The 17,550-nt window shown below is 33.7% G+C and overlaps 2 protein-coding genes and 1 long non-coding RNA gene across 3 annotated transcripts in view; 1 reads left to right on the top strand and 2 right to left on the bottom strand.

Annotated features, from left to right (window-relative positions):
• The window catches only part of LOC108756625 (protein aveugle), a 23,690-nt gene extending 17,763 nt beyond the window's left edge, over positions 1-5,927 (bottom strand). The window contains exon 1 of the mRNA XM_018500581.1: positions 5,795-5,927. Coding sequence (XP_018356083.1) covers positions 5,795-5,833 — 39 coding nt within the window. The 5' untranslated portion in view covers positions 5,834-5,927. The remainder of the gene's footprint in view (positions 1-5,794) is intronic.
• A 1,284-nt stretch (positions 5,928-7,211) lies between these two features.
• Positions 7,212-17,550, top strand: part of LOC108756627 — an 18,085-nt gene continuing 7,746 nt past the window's right edge. The window contains exons 1-2 of the long non-coding RNA XR_001939851.1: positions 7,212-7,284; positions 9,381-9,386. This is a non-coding gene — a long non-coding RNA (uncharacterized LOC108756627). The remainder of the gene's footprint in view (positions 7,285-9,380; positions 9,387-17,550) is intronic.
• The window catches only part of LOC108756626 (probable ATP-dependent RNA helicase DDX56), a 27,765-nt gene continuing 22,025 nt past the window's right edge, over positions 11,811-17,550 (bottom strand). Inside the window, exons 5-6 of the mRNA XM_018500582.1 lie at positions 12,446-12,750; positions 11,811-12,272 (exon numbers count right to left, since the gene is read on the bottom strand). Of these exons, the coding sequence (XP_018356084.1) occupies positions 11,906-12,272; positions 12,446-12,750 (672 nt within the window). The 3' untranslated portion in view covers positions 11,811-11,905. The remainder of the gene's footprint in view (positions 12,273-12,445; positions 12,751-17,550) is intronic.

Consider the following 17,550-nt stretch of genomic DNA (forward strand, 5'->3'; position numbering starts at 1 on the left):
GTAAAAATTATTTCTGAGTTAGTCTATACATGTAAACTGAATACAATGAAAAAAAAGATGTGATCGCGTTATTTAGACAGCCAATCAGACTGTCAATGTTTTATCTGTTTTTTTCTAGGGCTATAGTTACACAAACGACTAAACTTTTACGTAGTTAGAAATAAAACGATTAAAGTCTAATATACATATATTAATATGAAATACAAAAAATAAAAAATATAGTGATGGTTTAGAACGTGTATAAGAAATAATTTTATTAAGAAACAGTATTTTTTTTATCTATGCTCTAATGGAGATAAAAACGTATAGATATATTGTATTATAAGAATTACAAAAATCTCACCTTTTTTGTATAAGTACTTTAAATATTCAAGATGTATTATGTAAAGTTTCATTGCGATGCAAAAATTGCATGGTTATATTGTTCTGTAAATAAACAAAATATTTTAGGTTGAAACTCTTGACATTGTTTAAATTTTTGTGTATAAACATTTATAATTATAAGTATATATAATTACCCGGTAAAAAATGTTTCATACATTAATATGTATAAATATGTACAAATATACATAAATATTCATAAACACGTATAATTATATATGAAATATGTTCATATATATTCATCCCTCTTTCTTTTGTAAAATTACTTTTTAGTGCAATAAAAATAACAATAGTAAAAACATAAAAAATAATTAAAAGGATAATTTTTCTTTTAGAAATAAACAAGTTTGGAAAAATGTTAAAAAAATTGCTCATACACAATTATGCATAATCTTATATATAATTTATACATAAGTAATTTCTTTATATTTCTTCAAATTTGAATTTTTCTAAAATAAATAGTGCGAAAATTACCCTTTTAATTATTTTTAATGTTTCGCAAAAAAAAACTTTTTTTCACATTACTATTGTTCTATTATATTTCTATTACACTAAAAAGTAATTTTACAAAAAAAAAGAAGGATGTATGAACATATTTCATATAAAATTATGTATATTTATGTATGTTTATACATATTTATATATATTCATGCATGACAAATTTTTTATCGGATAACCAGCTTGGCTCATCAACCTTTCTTTTAATTTATTTATTGTTAACAAAATATATTGTTCCTTTATTTGTAAAATATCTAATTCTTGCAATCGCAATGAAACTTCTAATTATATTATATTTTAAATACTTAGGCCGGTATTCATAGTCGATTCTTATTTCAAGATCGTCTTAAGTAACGTCTTAAGACGCTAATGCAGCCCTCTAATTGGTGCGTGACTTCTTAAGACCATACTTAAGACGGTCTTAAATATAAGATTTGACTATAAATACCGGCTTTTAAGTATTTATATAAAAAAAGTTTAGATTAATTTTGTTATTATATGCTTTTCTAGTATTGTAATAAGAAAATAATAACAAATAAAGTAAATAAAATAAATAAAGTAAGTAAAAATGTGTTTAATAAAAATAAAATGCTTATAAAACAACTTTCATATGTACATTATTATTATTATTAGGCGTTAGGAACTCGAAAGCTCATTGCCGCAAATACCAAATCCCGCCACTGTTCCCGTCCCTGAGCCAGATCTCTCCATTTGTGACCCTCGTACCCCATTTCGTTAAGGTCCATTTTAATATTTTCTTCCCATCTACGTCTTCTCATCTACGGTCTACCCAATGGTCTCTTCCCATCCGGTTTACCAATTAGCACTTTATATGCAATTCGATTCTCATCCATACGCGCCGCGTGACCTGCCCATCTTAATCGACGCGATTTTATGACATTAATAATATCCGGACTATTATATAATTGATGTAATTCTGCGTTGTGTAATTTTCTCCATTCGCCCGTTTCCTCATCGCGTTTTGCCCCAATGATTTTTCGAAGTACTTTATTTTCGAAAGCCCTAAATCTTTTCTCGTCTTGTAATGTAAGTGACCACGCTTCGCTGCCATAAAGGACTACCGGTAAAATAATCGTTCTGTAAATTCTAATTTTTAAGCGCCTAGACAATATCCGCGAACCGAGTAGTTTCTTAACCGAATAGAAGCACGCATTCCCCAAATTAATTCTTCTCTTGAGCTCTTCTCTTATTTCATTAGTTTGGTTTAAAATCGATCCTAAATACTTAAAATTGCTAACCCGTTCAAAAATTTTATCACAGACGACCAGGTTTCCGTTGTTATGAATATTCTGAATTCTATCAGTGACCATATATTTAGTTTTTTCAACGTTTATTTGCAGCCCCAGTTCTTTCGTTTTATCTAATAGGATTTTAGCGTTATTTATTAGTGTTTCTTTATTATCTCCCAACAAAGCAATGTCGTCCGCATATGTTAATATTTGTGTTGTACCGTTCAACTGCAAACCATCATTACTCTTATCATATGTACATAGTTTATTTAAAATATAAATTTTAAAATTTGTAAAAAATGAGTAATGTAACCTTAATGTTAATACTTTTGAGCGATTTTAACATCACGCGCATGTAAGATTACAGAGGTGAATATTTCTGATCATTTGTGAATGTGGCACGATTATACAAATCAAATTATCGATTTATCATCTACAGCCTTGAAAAGTGGATGTACCCTTAGAAAAATGGATTTTGCTATATAGTTTACATCCACTTTTTCAGAGATAGTAGTGCGCGGCAGCATTTTTTGGTTATAAGTTTTGGGCTGTCATGTCCTTTTTCAGGTTTCTCTGATAATACATGGCCAATCCTGACCCCATGCATATTCTTTTCATGCTCACATTGGTTGCGTTCAGCAGAACACAACAGTTTTGCAACCGTTTTATGCATGATATAATAAGAAAGGTGAACTGTGAACTTCCGGTGGATGTGCAGTAAACTGAAAGGAGCGGGATTAGTCAATCAGAGTTTAGCTAATTTGTCTGATTCAAAATGGCCGACGAAGCAGTCAGTCGTGTTGTAAGCATCATACAAGATAGAAGAGTTATTTTGTGTGTACATATGAAGACAATTTCTATTGCATTATGCCGTAATCATGGAAAGTCAGGGGAAAGTCAGGGAATTTTCTCCCTATCCAAATTTGTAGACGCTCTGGAAAATGTATTATTGACTGGAACAAATTCTTTACAAATTTCCTTACATATAAACCGTTTTTCTTCAAATGCATAGGAAAAGAAAGATAATTCAGGAAATATAATGTTATTTATAGATATTTTTTGTTTTTCACATGTTTAGTTTATTTTATTTTATAAGCTTCGTAACTAGCGCCGAACGAATTGCCTAATTTCTGATTGGTCGAGATTTCGGCCCTTCGCCATTATGCGTAGTTCACCTTTCTTGTTACATCATGGTTTTATGATTGTTTGCTGAGAGGACCATTCCTCTTGATGTAAAAGCATAACCCAATCAGCACGAAGAAAACTTCCAACAATTAAATAAACTTATATTAACAGTAAAATAAACTACTGAACGCAGCCATTGCATTGTTGCATAGTCGTGACAGATTTCGTAACATGAATAGTCGTCAACTTTAAGACTCGTATTCAAAACGTGCTTACAACGATGTTAACGCGCTAACATGCTATAATTTATGTTACGCATACTAGAATTTTAGACATAAAAGCGCGTTCTGAATATGGGCCTAAGGCTTAATAGCAATAGTCTCACCTTCTCTCTTTTAATAAAATTGTGCTTATTCGACTCATTTTCAAACGAAACAACGTGGCAGAAAAAATGCGGCGGTCTACCTTGCGAAATAAGTTATTAAGCATTAAAGTTCGAAACTTTAGAAATTATCAATATATCTGTCATATTGATCGAGGCAAAGGTTCACAATATCTTGGTCACCTCCAATTTTGATAAAAATAAACTCAATCGATGCGTTTATGTATGAAATGAACGAATCTAGCAGAAAAAAAGTGTTGCTCTGCTCCGCGAACCGAGATATTAAGCGCTAAAGTTAACGACCATTGAGGTTAGGAAATCTGTCATAGTTATGAAATACTGCGATGCCAGTATGCGTTACGGTCTCAAATTTGCTATTTTAAAATAAATTCTCTAAAATACAAATTCACTGCTTCAAAAACAAATTTACTGTTTTCAAAACATAAAAATAATATAAAAAAATAATTTGCATTTTTAAAGTAGTAAATTTATTTGTGCAGAAGATTTGTTTAAAAATCGTGAATTTGTGTTTTAGAGCAAAGAACTTGTTTTAAAGTAGCGAATTTGAGACCACAGCGCATTGATTGAAACAGTGAAAGGGAGACAATCTGAATATTAATAAACAAAGAAATTAAAATATAAACATGTGTGTGTGTGTGTGTGTGTGTGTGTATGTGTGTGTGTACACACATATATACCTAAAGTTATTTTAAATTTATAAAATTAAAACAGTAAATTTAAATTAAAGGAAGTATTTAAGAATAAAAGTCCATTTAAGATTGAAAGTTCATTAGTGACACATATAATAACGTCTAATTCTACTTATAAGCAATGTTTTACTTAAAATTGTATATTGCTATATTGACTGTGTTATTTATTGTAAAAAATAATTGCGTTTTAACCACTGGACTAATATATATCACACTTTAGATTAACGGAATGTGTTATCTATCTTATATTCATTTCTCAATTCATATAACAAGAATATATTTTGTTGCACAAAGGATCAATTAACATAAAGAAGTAAATAACATAAAGAAGGAATATTTGTTAAACAAATTTCTAAATATATATCCAACAACCTGTTTACTTAATTATTGGCGGTTTATATAATAATTTAACAATGAAGATGATCTAATATGGAGATTAAAACGTTTGCATTGTTACAATAAACGTATATTAATATTGTTTCGTTAGTCCTTCTTAAATACTTCCTTTAATTTAAAACAGTAAATTTGTGTTTAAAGCAGTGAATTGGGTAATTCTTTAGCAGAGCTACATCTTCTATTTCGATGAAATTAGGTTCATTTGACACGTTTTTGCGTAAAATGAAAGAATCTGGTAGAAAAAAGTGCGGGATTGCTCTGCAAAGCGAAATATTGAGCGTTAAAGTTAACTAAAGTGTTACTATGTAACACGATCATTAATCTGTCATGTGGAGTGTATAGACTAGTGTTTATTGGTTCGGAGCGGCTACACCGCCCCAAACAAAAACAAAATAACATATCCTACCCGCTTGAGGCCTAACCGCCTATATGTTGTAGCCTAGACAGTTTCTGCTTGGAATATTTCTAACTCTTGAAGACAGTGGAGTGTGAGACAGTCTTTTTAGAGCGGTCTTTTTACTATCTAGGCTGCAACTTCTAGTTCGCAGTTGGGCCCCAAGTGGAGAGGATATGTTTTTTTTTGTTCAAGGCAGAGAGCGTAGCCACTTCAAATTAATAAGCACTACTGTCTATACACCTTACTATCCATATGACAGATTTCCTAACCTCAATAATTGTCAACTTTAACGCTCAATATTTCGCTTCACAGGGCAGTCGCGATTTTTTTTTCTGCCAGATTCTTTTATTTCGCGCAAAAACGCGCCGAATGAGCCTAATTTCATTGAAATTGGAGATGAGGTAGCTCTTCTGAAGAATTACCAAATTTGAGATGACGATCGTAAACCTTTATCCTAATCGATACTGTGCCATATATACGTACTTTGGTTACATGCGCATTGCACTGTGATCACAATATTTTGCAAAATTTAATACAAATGCAACACTAGCATTATTAGTTGCATACAACAATGTAATTCTGCGAAAAACACAAATTGCTTTAAATCACAAATTCACTGTGAGCTCTCGTTTATGTACAATTTCAATATTCTTACTTTCGTTCTAATGCTGGGATTAACAACCTCCTCTACCATTGTACTTTAACTTTTTAGTAATATAACATATCGGATAAAAGTGATATACATTCATCGGGTTCAGCCAAAGCCATAGATAATGAACTGTGCTATAGTGCGATCAGCGCGATCTGTGTATCAAAATGGCCGACAAAAATGAAAGGAGGGACCATGGAGGACGGCCAATCTCTATCTCTTTCTATTCAACGCGAAATTTTGATTTTTCAGGCCCCGAGCTTAAAAAAGTTTTGAGAAAAGGATGATGTAAACTGTCTCGTTTGGCCGATGTTGCGCGCCATATTAGTCTAATATTCGGGCTGTGTTCAACTTGCTTTGCGAGTGTTCACATTCGATCATTCATTTTACTTCTAATCGAAGAAAAACAAAAGAACATAGCTCAATTATTTTTATGTACCTTTTTTTACTTAGTTGGAGTAAAACGAAAAATTTTCTATTTACAATTTTGAATAATTTAAATAACATTTATTGTCCATTTTTAAATAAAAACTTTTTTTAAACAAACGATAGATAGGATCGAACAGTATCAAACTAAACATTGAAATCAGCGCCGTATCGGTCACAGTAAGATGTTGAACTACTGACTTAATATACATTCAATAAAATTGAAAGTATATAATTAATTTTTTCAGACATAAATTGAGAGCCGATGAAATTATCGGATTCACACAATAAATCTGAAACTAATAAATCCCCCCAATTTCTTCCCAATCTTAAAACTGTAATAATTTTTATTGCGAAAAAATATTGCCTCGGCCGGGAGTCGAACGTTTAGTCGGTAGTCTAAAGGCTCAGGACGCTCGCACGGAATGCAAGAGATCCGGGTTCGACTCCCGGCCGAGGCAATATTTTTTCGCAATAAAATTATTACAGTTTTAAGATTGGGAAGAAATTGGGGGGATTTATTAGTTTCAGATTTATTGTGTGAATCCGATAATTTCATCGGCTCTCAATTTATGTCTGAAAAAATTAATTATATACTTTCAATTTTATTGAATGTATATTAAGTCAGTAGTTCAACATCTTACTGTGACCGATACGGCGCTGATTTCAATGTTTAGTTTGATACTGTTCGATCCTATCTATCGTTTGTTTATAATACGCAACCTACGAAAATGCGTAATTCTCTCTATATATGTCGATTATTGCGAAGAGTGTTGCTAAGGTCTCGGTAGTCTAAAGGCTCAGGACGCTCGCACGGAATGCAAGAGATCCGGGTTCGACTCCCGGCCGAGGCAATATTTTTTCGCAATAAAAATTATTACAGTTTTAAGATTGGGAAGAAATTGGGGGGATTTATTAGTTTCAGATTTATTGTGTGAATCCGATAATTTCATCGGCTCTCAATTTATGTCTGAAAAAATTAATTATATACTTTCAATTTTATTGAATGTATATTAAGTCAGTAGGTCAACATCTTACTGTGACCGATACGGCGCTGATTTCAATGTTTAGTTTAAAACTTTTTTTATTCAATTAGATTAAAAAATTGCATTTCATATTCAGAATATTGAATTAAACAGTATTCACGTTGCACAGAAATTGCTGATATTATTTTTTAATTTAATTGAATTTAAAAAACTGTATTTCTTATTCACAATTCTGAATTGAGTAGTATTCACGATGCATAGAAAATGCTAATATTTTTAGATTGAAAGACATAGAGATGCTGTATGCAATTCCTATAAATGAATAAAAATGCATTCAGTATTATAGAACAAGTCTAAGCTTCGTCCCTTAGTTCGGGATATTCAAATTATTTTCAATCAGGAAAAATTTTCCTAATATTCATATTAAATTTACTTGATATCCAGCTTATATAGGTATCAAAAATAATGAAACAGATTTTATGGATAAGGAGGCTGCAAGATCTGATATTCCATTTATACTTAATAATAAGGTGGACTATAAACAATGCATTTCGTCAATTTCAAACTGTTATGAAATGTTAACGATCAATTTTTATCATTCATTGATATGAGAGCTGTTAAATATTATATGAAATTAGCGGAATATATTGATTTAAGATCACTTAAAAAAGTTAAAATTAATAGAAGTTTCTTTTTAAATTTAGAAATTTCTTTTTAAAATTAAAGTTAAAAATGATCGAAGTGCGATTGTGGATTTGAATTTCAAGATCTTAATTATATATGTTCGAAATATGAAAATGAAAGTAGAGAATTAATGATAAAATCTTTTTTGATCTTGATGAGATCTTTTTTAGATCTAAAGTTATATCCCCTCTTTTCTCTATGGCTTATGATGTAGTTAAAGTAAATATAAAAGCAATCAAATATATAATTAACTTTTTAAATTTCAATGATTTAAGTATTTGAGTTTTGGATGTTGTACTGTTCTAACAATCTGTTGCCCGAGATGTGCTTCACCCTTCAGGTCACCTGGTGGCGTCAGCTGTGGTTGGATCTCGGAGCTCCATCCTTTGTTATGCGAAAGAATAGCGTTGACTCTGGAAATTAAAGTGACAGGTTGAGTCTCTGGGCGTAGTTGATGCGAGGTCCCGATCTCGTAGCTGCGAGAGAAAGTGACTCCGAGGACACTAACCTTGTTAATTACAACAAAGTAAAAGTGACACTTCCGATTCCCCGTGAAGATTATCACGGGATTTTATACCCAAATTCAATGCATGGTACTGTGACCCTTTTCTTGGGTCGGAAAGTACCAAGTAGGGGCATAAGAAGAAGAACCGGATACCTCCCCGGATAATAATGATATCCAGATATCCGATGCATCCCTAATACAAAGTGTTATTCTTTAACATACTCATCTTGCGTTAAATTAATACAAAAATTTGACCGGACCGTTCGAGACATGTGGAATGTGTAAACAGATTAACACAAACTTTTTTTAATTGTGTATTAAAATTATTTTTCTCAATTTGGTGACAAATTAAATAAAACTATTAAAAAACGTATAAATACATAGGTTCAAAATTATCATTATTTTAATATTATCAATAAATTTAAATTAATTAATAAATTATCGATAACTTATCGACAATATCTCTAAACTCAATACTAGGGTTAAAACATCTGAATCTAATTTTTTAATATATGTATTATTACATACGAATAACTAGTGTTGGCTCACATTGGCATTTTCTTATATATTTATTGTGAGTTTATTTATATTGTAATTCAAATTTTATATTAAATATATTTTATTAAAGATTCAACTGACTCGCTCAACTTCTTGCTTCTTATTCTTCTTCTTTTTCAGTCCAAAGGATTTCAGCCTTAAACGATGTTCAGGCAATCTAGGCAATCTAGGCATCTAAAAAGAGAGGATCTCTCTTTCTCTTACAGGCCAAAAAGTCCATTCAGCAAATTCAAAAATCAAGCTGGAGTATTAACGTTAATAAATCTACTAGAAATAGCAATCCAAACCTAAAAGGAGATTCCGGACCAAAATTCAACAGGAAAATGGAGAGACAAGGACACTCACGAGCATGGCGCAACTTCGTCGCGCGTTCACAGCCAATATTCTCTCTTATACAATCAGGTTGCAGGTGATTTCAAAAGAAACGCAACAGAAATGTGTCTTCACGCGGCCACTCTTCAGAGCAATGCAAAATCTCGAAACCAATAGTTGGGCGCCAGGCACGAGTGAGCGTGCTACTCCTTCTCAAAATCATTCGATATATTCTCTATACAATATTCTAACAAGCTGCGAACGTCGACGGTATTCGTAACATCGTAGCTCAGCCTCGTAAATGGCAGAGGAGGCGGTTCATGATCGAGGATAGGGTATCACTTGGAGAAGCGAATGGACGACGGCAATAAATCAATAATTAATAATAATAAGAGTAACAAATATATTTGATTAATCTCTGACTTTCGTTCGTACTCATTGACAAGATCACGGCGACAATAGTCGATCGAAATGCGTTAATTTAACCTCGCACGGGGCCCGATATACTCTACGGAGCGTATTCATTACTTTCAACGGCACGAGCTCACGCCATATAAGAATATTTCTCGCAAATCGCGTGAACAATAGCTCGACGCCTTGATAGCTGAGATAGAAGACGATTACGGTATTATCACAGATGCGACCTCGTGCTCGCCCGCGAGGTTTCGAACCGTTTTACAGAAAGTCAGAAAGATAGAGTACACGCAAATACCACGATACAAAGTTCCGATACAGCAATGCAACTCGATACGCGACAAGATTTAACAATGACTAGGCTGTGGTTTAGGCGGATGCGGAAAATAACTCTCTGGTAAATCTTATAACGCGAGTCGTCGCGGGAGACGACACACTTAGACGCAAATACCGCGAAAAGCTTAACGCACGACACTTCCGCGTGCGCTATATTAAATCCGGCAATGACATGCGCCTCTCGGACGTGGAAATTGGCGACCTTATAGTTTTGTGGTGCTCGTCTCACCCCGTTGACCCTTCGTACGGCACTCGGCTCTCTCTTAGGCCCTGGATGTCCTTTCTCGGTGCTTTGCCTTCGCTCACAGCACAAGTGCCGCTGATCCTTCCGAGGGCACGTAAGAATCGCTATTTCCACAAGGGGGCCTCGCGTCTAATTGGCGCGTGGCTCTGCGCAAATCGCGTGAGTCGTATCACTCAAGTATCCTGCGCTCTAGCCCGCGGAATTCAACGGGATCGCAGGATCTCCTTCGGCCGCTTAGGAGACTCCCTCGGATCTTTATTCTGCGGGAGATTCACATCTCGATGCCGGCTTCCGGTAGTCGGTATCTCCTCTTCCGATCTCCTCAGCTCCGTCACGGGGCCCGGTACGTGGGCGTAGAGTGGCCATCCCCGGCTGCGGTCCTCGTGATCACTCAGCCATGCGCCTGTAATATGGTGCGATAATAAAAATGTCTCGAACCATAAGCAAAAATATTGAAATGTGAAGCGATATCACCTGCGTGCTACCCGTTTGGTAGGATGCTGGGTGGCTCGGCCAATCCGTCCTCAATCGCTCCTTCTCCGACTTTCAGTCCTGGCCGTCTTCTCTCTTCCTCTATGTTTTGGTGAACCGACGCAAAATTTACAAGGTCGCAAGGGGATCGCCAATTATCCTGTAAAACTCGCGATACGATAACGCACGAAAAGAAACGATAAACCGATGCAGAAAAGCATAAACAAAATGAGACAAACGCGAAATATACGAAATGACGCTACGAGAGTGCGCAGATACGTCCGCTTTCTAAAAAGTGGAAGGACCCAGGACGCTAGAGCTGCGCTATTCGGTCGAGTCTTACGACTCTTGTGACGGATGGAAAACGTCACGTCACAATTCATAGACAGGACGCAAATATGTGCGCGAAAAACAAAGACAATTCAGAATCAGATTTTTTCCTATCACGGAGGAGTCAGTGATCTAGATACAGAAGGCTATATGCTCAGAGGAGCCTTAATTCATTTTTTTCTAATAAATTGCAAATAAAATTTTTTCTTAACATCTTATATCTTTCTTTATTATTTTTTACCTCTATGCTCCATTTGTATTTTAATAGCAAATAAAAATGTTATGCATGTAAACATATCCAGATATATTTGTTCAAAATTTACTAATTACTTCCATTCTATAAATGAGGAGCAGACTTTCAAAATGCGTTTTGTCTAAAATTTGTAATTTTCAAAAAATGAGAAAGAAAGAAACTATGCACACAAGAAAACTACGCACTTTATAAAATATAACAATATATCAATTAGTAGAATGTAAAATATTAAACAAAATTGCTTTAAACAGTTATTAAAAATATTAAACAAATGCATTTTGTTTTTTTTCTAGTTAAATATCTATGATTTTTCAGAATATAAATTAACGATGAAAAAAATCCTTTCTGTACATCTCAGAGTAATTTATAAGTCATTCAACACTAAACACTATCTTTAACTAAAAAAATGAAATTCTGAATAAAATTTTAAAAGTCTGCTCCTCAAATGTGTACAGTAGAAGTCAGAACTAAAAATAAAAAGACAAATCTCTTTTGGCGGAATTTTTGCATATATTTATGAATATGTAATTAATTTCATACTATAATTTTTTGACGAAGTTTTTTATTACAGAGACTTATTCCTTAGTATCTGTAAACTTTACAGAGACTTATTTGCTGGTATCTGTAAACTTATCAATGGATTTGAAGCGCGAGCTAGATATCTTGATTTAACAGTCGTTGCTCCTGACACAGAATCTCTATCAAATTTTCTTTTTTTTCTTCCTATTCCCATGACTTTCCTCAAAGTGGGTGGTATTATATATTCAGGTACATCTTTTAAATGTGGTTGAAGTTTTACAGTATGCAACGTCTTGTCTTGCCGTAATGATTTCAAATCTCGTGGATTATCCTCAAAATAACTTTTTAGCTTTTCACAATTTATAACTTCTTGTTTAATTTCTTTCAATCGCGCTTCTCGAACAGCAATCCTTGTAACGGCTTTCCAAGCATCTTTCGCACGATATCTAAAATTATCATAATTTCATAAAATAAAACAATCAGCGTTAAAAATAATTCTAAAAAATTTAAATAAATTAAAAAATAAAGTTTGTTTGAAAAAAGTATGTCTCTCTCTCTCTCTCTTACAAAAAAAAATCTTTATTATATTCAACAAAATAAAAAAAATCAGATTACATACCGAAAGCCTTCCATTTCTTCCAATTTAAACTGATAAATTTTAAATAGATTCTCACAATTGTAAGAGTGCTTTAATTCCTGTTCTACTTCTTCCATTAATGATTTTTCCTTAAGAGCTACGAAGCTAAGAACGGTTCCCTGGTTCTTTCCACGAGCAGTACGCCCTGCTCTGTGTACGTAAGAATTTAAATTCAATGGGAAGTCAAAGTTGATTACATTGGATACAAATTGAAAATCGATGCCACGTGCTACACCAGATTCCTTGTCTTTTTTTCGTTTACTTTTTTCCATTTTTATCACATGCGACTGTAAAAAATAAATACATTTAAAAAATGATACAAATAAAATATACTTCATTATAACATACATGGAGAGAATTTTCTCTTAAAATTCATCTTAAAATTCATCGTAGGATAACGATATGATATTTCGAAGAATTTTATGTGTTTCTCTCTGATTTAATGTTGCCATAATAAAATATATGAATCCGTATTATAAATCAAACTAATCAAGACTCCTTATAAATCAAAGAACTGGAAAGGATACAGGCAGTAGAAGTCAAGCGCAAAAGACGTCGCGCAAATAATATATCTATGAAGTGTGAAACTTCTTTATTCACTAAAACGCTCTTACATGTTTCGACTCACTTTTGAACCCTCCTCAGAGACAATACAAACTAACATACATAAACTGTGAATAAAAATTATTCTGTCATGGTGAGCTCCCCTACCTCGAGAATTTAAATACTAGAATTAAACCCAAAAAGAGTGAAAGAAAAAGAAACAAGAAAAATGAATGAAAAAGTGTCGTTTGTACGCAGTAATGAGTCTTTCTGGCGTGATTTTTGATTACTTTTTAACTTTCATTTTCATGGAATTGATTAACGTTCCAATGCAAAATTTTTCATTTGTAAGCTTCAATAATACTAGCTAAAACTAAAAGTGACTCACTGTCTGACACTGACTGGCCAAAAAAAAATATGGAGAACCGATTTTTGAATAATTTATAGTAACGTTTGCGATATAGTTTGTGATTTGTGATCAGGGTGAGCGTTCTTATTTTCGGGATATTTAATTATAATCTTAAGATTTTTGATAAATTAGTTTTTCAGATTCTCTATTTCGATATTTCCATTATTTCCTTTTTTTCGTTCATTTTTCTTTTTTCTTTTTTTTTCACTCTTTTTTGGGTTTAATTCTGGCATTTAAATTCTCGAGGTAGCGAAGCTTACCATAACAGGATAATTTTTATTCAGTTTATGTTAGTTTGTGTTGTCCCTGAGAAGGGCTCAAAAGTGAGCCAAAACATGTAAGCGCGTTTTAGTGAATAAAGAAGTTTCACACTTCATAAATATATTATTTGCGCGACGTCTTCTGCGCTTGACTCCTACTGCCCGTATCCTTTCTAGTTCTTAAAATATATGAAATACGTTTAATTAATTTTACTAAAAGTAATGTTTCAATAATTTGAAAATATATTGAATAGTTTATGACTCTTTGTTTTAAATAAAATAGATGTGTACTTATTAGTAATAAACATGAAATATCTTACATAAATTTCACAATGTAGATTTGTAATTCTCGCGCGAACTAGGATAATACAGACCGACAAAATTTAGGGGGGGATCTTGTGCTTTGAACTTTGAAAGATGTTTCCGTAGAATTTTGATATGCTGAAAAACGACTACTCCGACTTATCCGTTTTTTTTTCTATCACCCTCCATTTTTTTAAAGAATCGCAAAAACAGTTTTATCCAAAAATAATTTTTTATTAATTTTTTCCGACTAAACAAAAATAATATTGAGATCTGTTTTGCGGCATTTAACTCAGAAATGTTCCAACAATACAATAAAAATATTGTTTTAATACTTATAAAAATGTTTTATGCAAATTACAAAAAATTTTGGAAAATTGTAAAGAATCGAAAAAAATTGACAAATTTTGGAATATAAGGTGTAGTAAAAAGAAATCTATTATTTTTGCATTAAATTGAAGGCTTTATTTAGCATAGTTAGAATGATCCGATTTAGGTCAAATATGCACCGTTTTGTTCGATAACTTGTTGCCATTTTGAAGGTAATTTCATTATGTCTCTCTCATAGAAACCCTCGTCCCTATTGGCAAAAAACTGGGACAGTCGATTTTCACAAGCTTCTCTTGAGGCGAATTTTTCACCAGCAAAATCATTCGCCATAGACAGGAACAGGTGGTAATCACTTGGTGCCAGGTCCGGACTATAAGGTGGATGCATAAGAACCTCCCAACCAAGCTCCCGGAGCTTCTGGCGAGTCACTATCGATGTGTGTGGCCTGGCGTTGTCTTGATGGAACACAATTCCTCTCCTATTGGCCAAAGCTGGCCGCTTCTGGGCGATTGCTTCTTTCAGACGGTCCAATTGTTGACAGTACAGGTCCGAATTAAGAGTTTGGCCGTAGGGGAGCAGCTCATAGTAGATGATTCCCTGCCAATCCCACCAAACACACAGCAAAACCTTCCTGATCGTCAATCCTGGCTTGGCCACCGTTTGCGCCGGCTCATCGCGATTCGACCACGACCGTTTTCGCTTGACGTTGTCGTAAGTGACCCACTTTTCATCACCAGTAACCATTCGCTTCAGAAATGGGTCGATTTTGTTGCGATTCAGCAGCGATTCGCAGATGGAAATTCGGTCCATGAGGTTTTTTTGCGTTAACTCGTGTGGCACCCATACATCGAGCTTCTTTTTGTATCCAGCCTTATTTAAATGGTTCCAAACGGTTTTTTGTGCAATGTTTAGCTCCTGGGCAATCGAAACAGTGCTTACATGACGGTCGGACTCGACGATTTTCATTATTTTATCGACATTTTCGACAATTGGCCTTCCAGAGCGTGGTGCATCTTTGACATCAAAATTACCGGAACGGAATCGACGAAACCAAAATTGCGCGATATTGACTGTTACAGTATCAGGACCATAAACACTATTCACATTTTCAGCCGCCTGGCTTGCGTTTTCGCCTTTATCGAAGAAAAACTGTAAAATATGGCGTATTTTCTCTTTGTTGGTGTCCATCTTTGACACGCGCTCAAACAATACTGACTCAAGCAATCACAAAACTGTCTGAGAAGTTTTTTTAGTACGAAATCTTATCTTTCTAACGCCATTTGGCGTAACCTGATCGCACTTATACAACGCGAGATACAGATTACTAAAGCCATCTATTGGAAAAATAATAGATTTCTTTTTACTACACCTAATATAAAACCAAATAATTCGAAAGAAAAAAATCGAAAAGAATATCAATTTATACTTATAGCCTTATGTTTCTAGTTTAAATCCTTTTTTTTTTTTTTTGAAAAACTAATTTTCGACCATTTGTTCAGAAGTTATTGAATTTAAAGCGCTAAAGCAGCGTCACTTATGATGCGCGATATTCTCTCGAGTCTAATAATATATAGCTACCGAATACAGCAGCATGTTGTATAATCTTTTTTGATCCCTAATTTCAAATCTGAAATAAAGAATGTGCAATTTAAAATGGCAAATCCAATATAAAGAATAAAAATCAGTACATGAAAATTGATATGTAAAAGTTTTGTAAGTCTCTGATTACTACTGTAATCACAATTGTTGAATTCAAAATAGTAGATTTGTAAAAAAATTTTCAAACTATTTAGATTATGGAACGTATTGGGTGTGTGAATATGACTCCGCCCTTTCCAATAGGTTCGCTAGTGTCACTGTTTACGCGTGTACATTAAAATGTCAATACTTGTATTCGATAGTACTTTGTGTCAGCTGTCAAACGCAGTGTGTGACATACGGTTGAAGCGTAAACAACAAGTATTTTTATCGCATTGAAAATGTCGGGTTTTATTCCAAATAAACATCATTTGCGGGAAGTTTTATTGCACAAGGAAAAGTGCAGCGGAAACTTATCATTTGCTTGTGGATATTTACGGTGAGCATGCTCCATCAAATACAACTTGCAAAGAATGGTTTCGACGGTTTAAAAACGATGATTTTGACATTGAGGAGGAAAGAACATGGAAAACCACCCAAAAAATTTGAAGACGCTGAATTGAAAGAATCATTGACTGAAGATTGTTGTCAAACACAATCAGAATTGGCAGCAACATTAAATGTCAATCGATCAACTGTTGCAAAACGTTTGCGAGCAATAGGAATGGTTCAAAAAGCTAGTAACTGGGTTCCACATGAATTAAAAGACAGAGACATCGAACGTCGACCATTTGTGAAATACTGCTTCAAAGACAAGAAAGAAAAGGTTTTTTGCATCGAATAATTACTGGAGATGAAAAATGAATATATTATGAGAATCCAAAACGCAAAAAAGCCTGGGTGAAGTCAGGTGAAGCCGGCCCATTACAGCCAAAGAAAAATTTTCATTGTACCAAGGTTATGCTCTGTATTTGGTGGGATCAGAAAGGTGTTGTGCACTATGAGTTGCTGAAACCGTCCAATACTATCACTGGCGATGTTTACCGACGACAACTAATGCGTTTGAAGGTAGCTATAGAAGAAAAACGACCAGAATGAGTGAATAGGCATAGCAAATTAATTTTTCAACATGACAACGCCAGACCGCATACTGCAAAAGTCGTGAAAACATATTTAAATGGACAGGATTGGAAAGTGCTACCCCACCCGCTATATTCGCCAGACATAGCTCCTTCAGATTACTACTTATTCCGAACGATGCAGTCAGATCTTACAGGAGAGCGATTTACTTCTTACGAAAGCATCAAAATTTGGCTTGATAATTGGATTGCCTCAAAAGACCAGGACTTCTTCATGCAAGGAATCTGTAAATTGCCTGAAAGATGGGCGAAGGTTGTAGCTGCAGATGGAGCATACTTTGAATAAATAATTATTTCATTTTCTAAACAAGCAAATGTATTTTATTTTCACAAAAAAGGGCGGAGTCATATTCACACATTCAATACAAGAGTGAGAAAAAAACTGAAAAATAAAAATAATCCGTTATGGAAATAATCTTTATATAAAATTTTTATATAAAAATGATTTTTACTAATAAATTTCTTCACATATTCTAAAAGACGTTATTTTATTCAAATAATATTCTTGTTTTATGTCGCTGGTGT

Source organism: Trachymyrmex septentrionalis, unplaced genomic scaffold, assembly GCF_001594115.1.
Source record: "Trachymyrmex septentrionalis isolate Tsep2-gDNA-1 unplaced genomic scaffold, Tsep1.0 scaffold129, whole genome shotgun sequence".
In the NCBI taxonomy this organism is placed as follows: Eukaryota; Metazoa; Arthropoda; class Insecta; order Hymenoptera; family Formicidae; genus Trachymyrmex; species Trachymyrmex septentrionalis.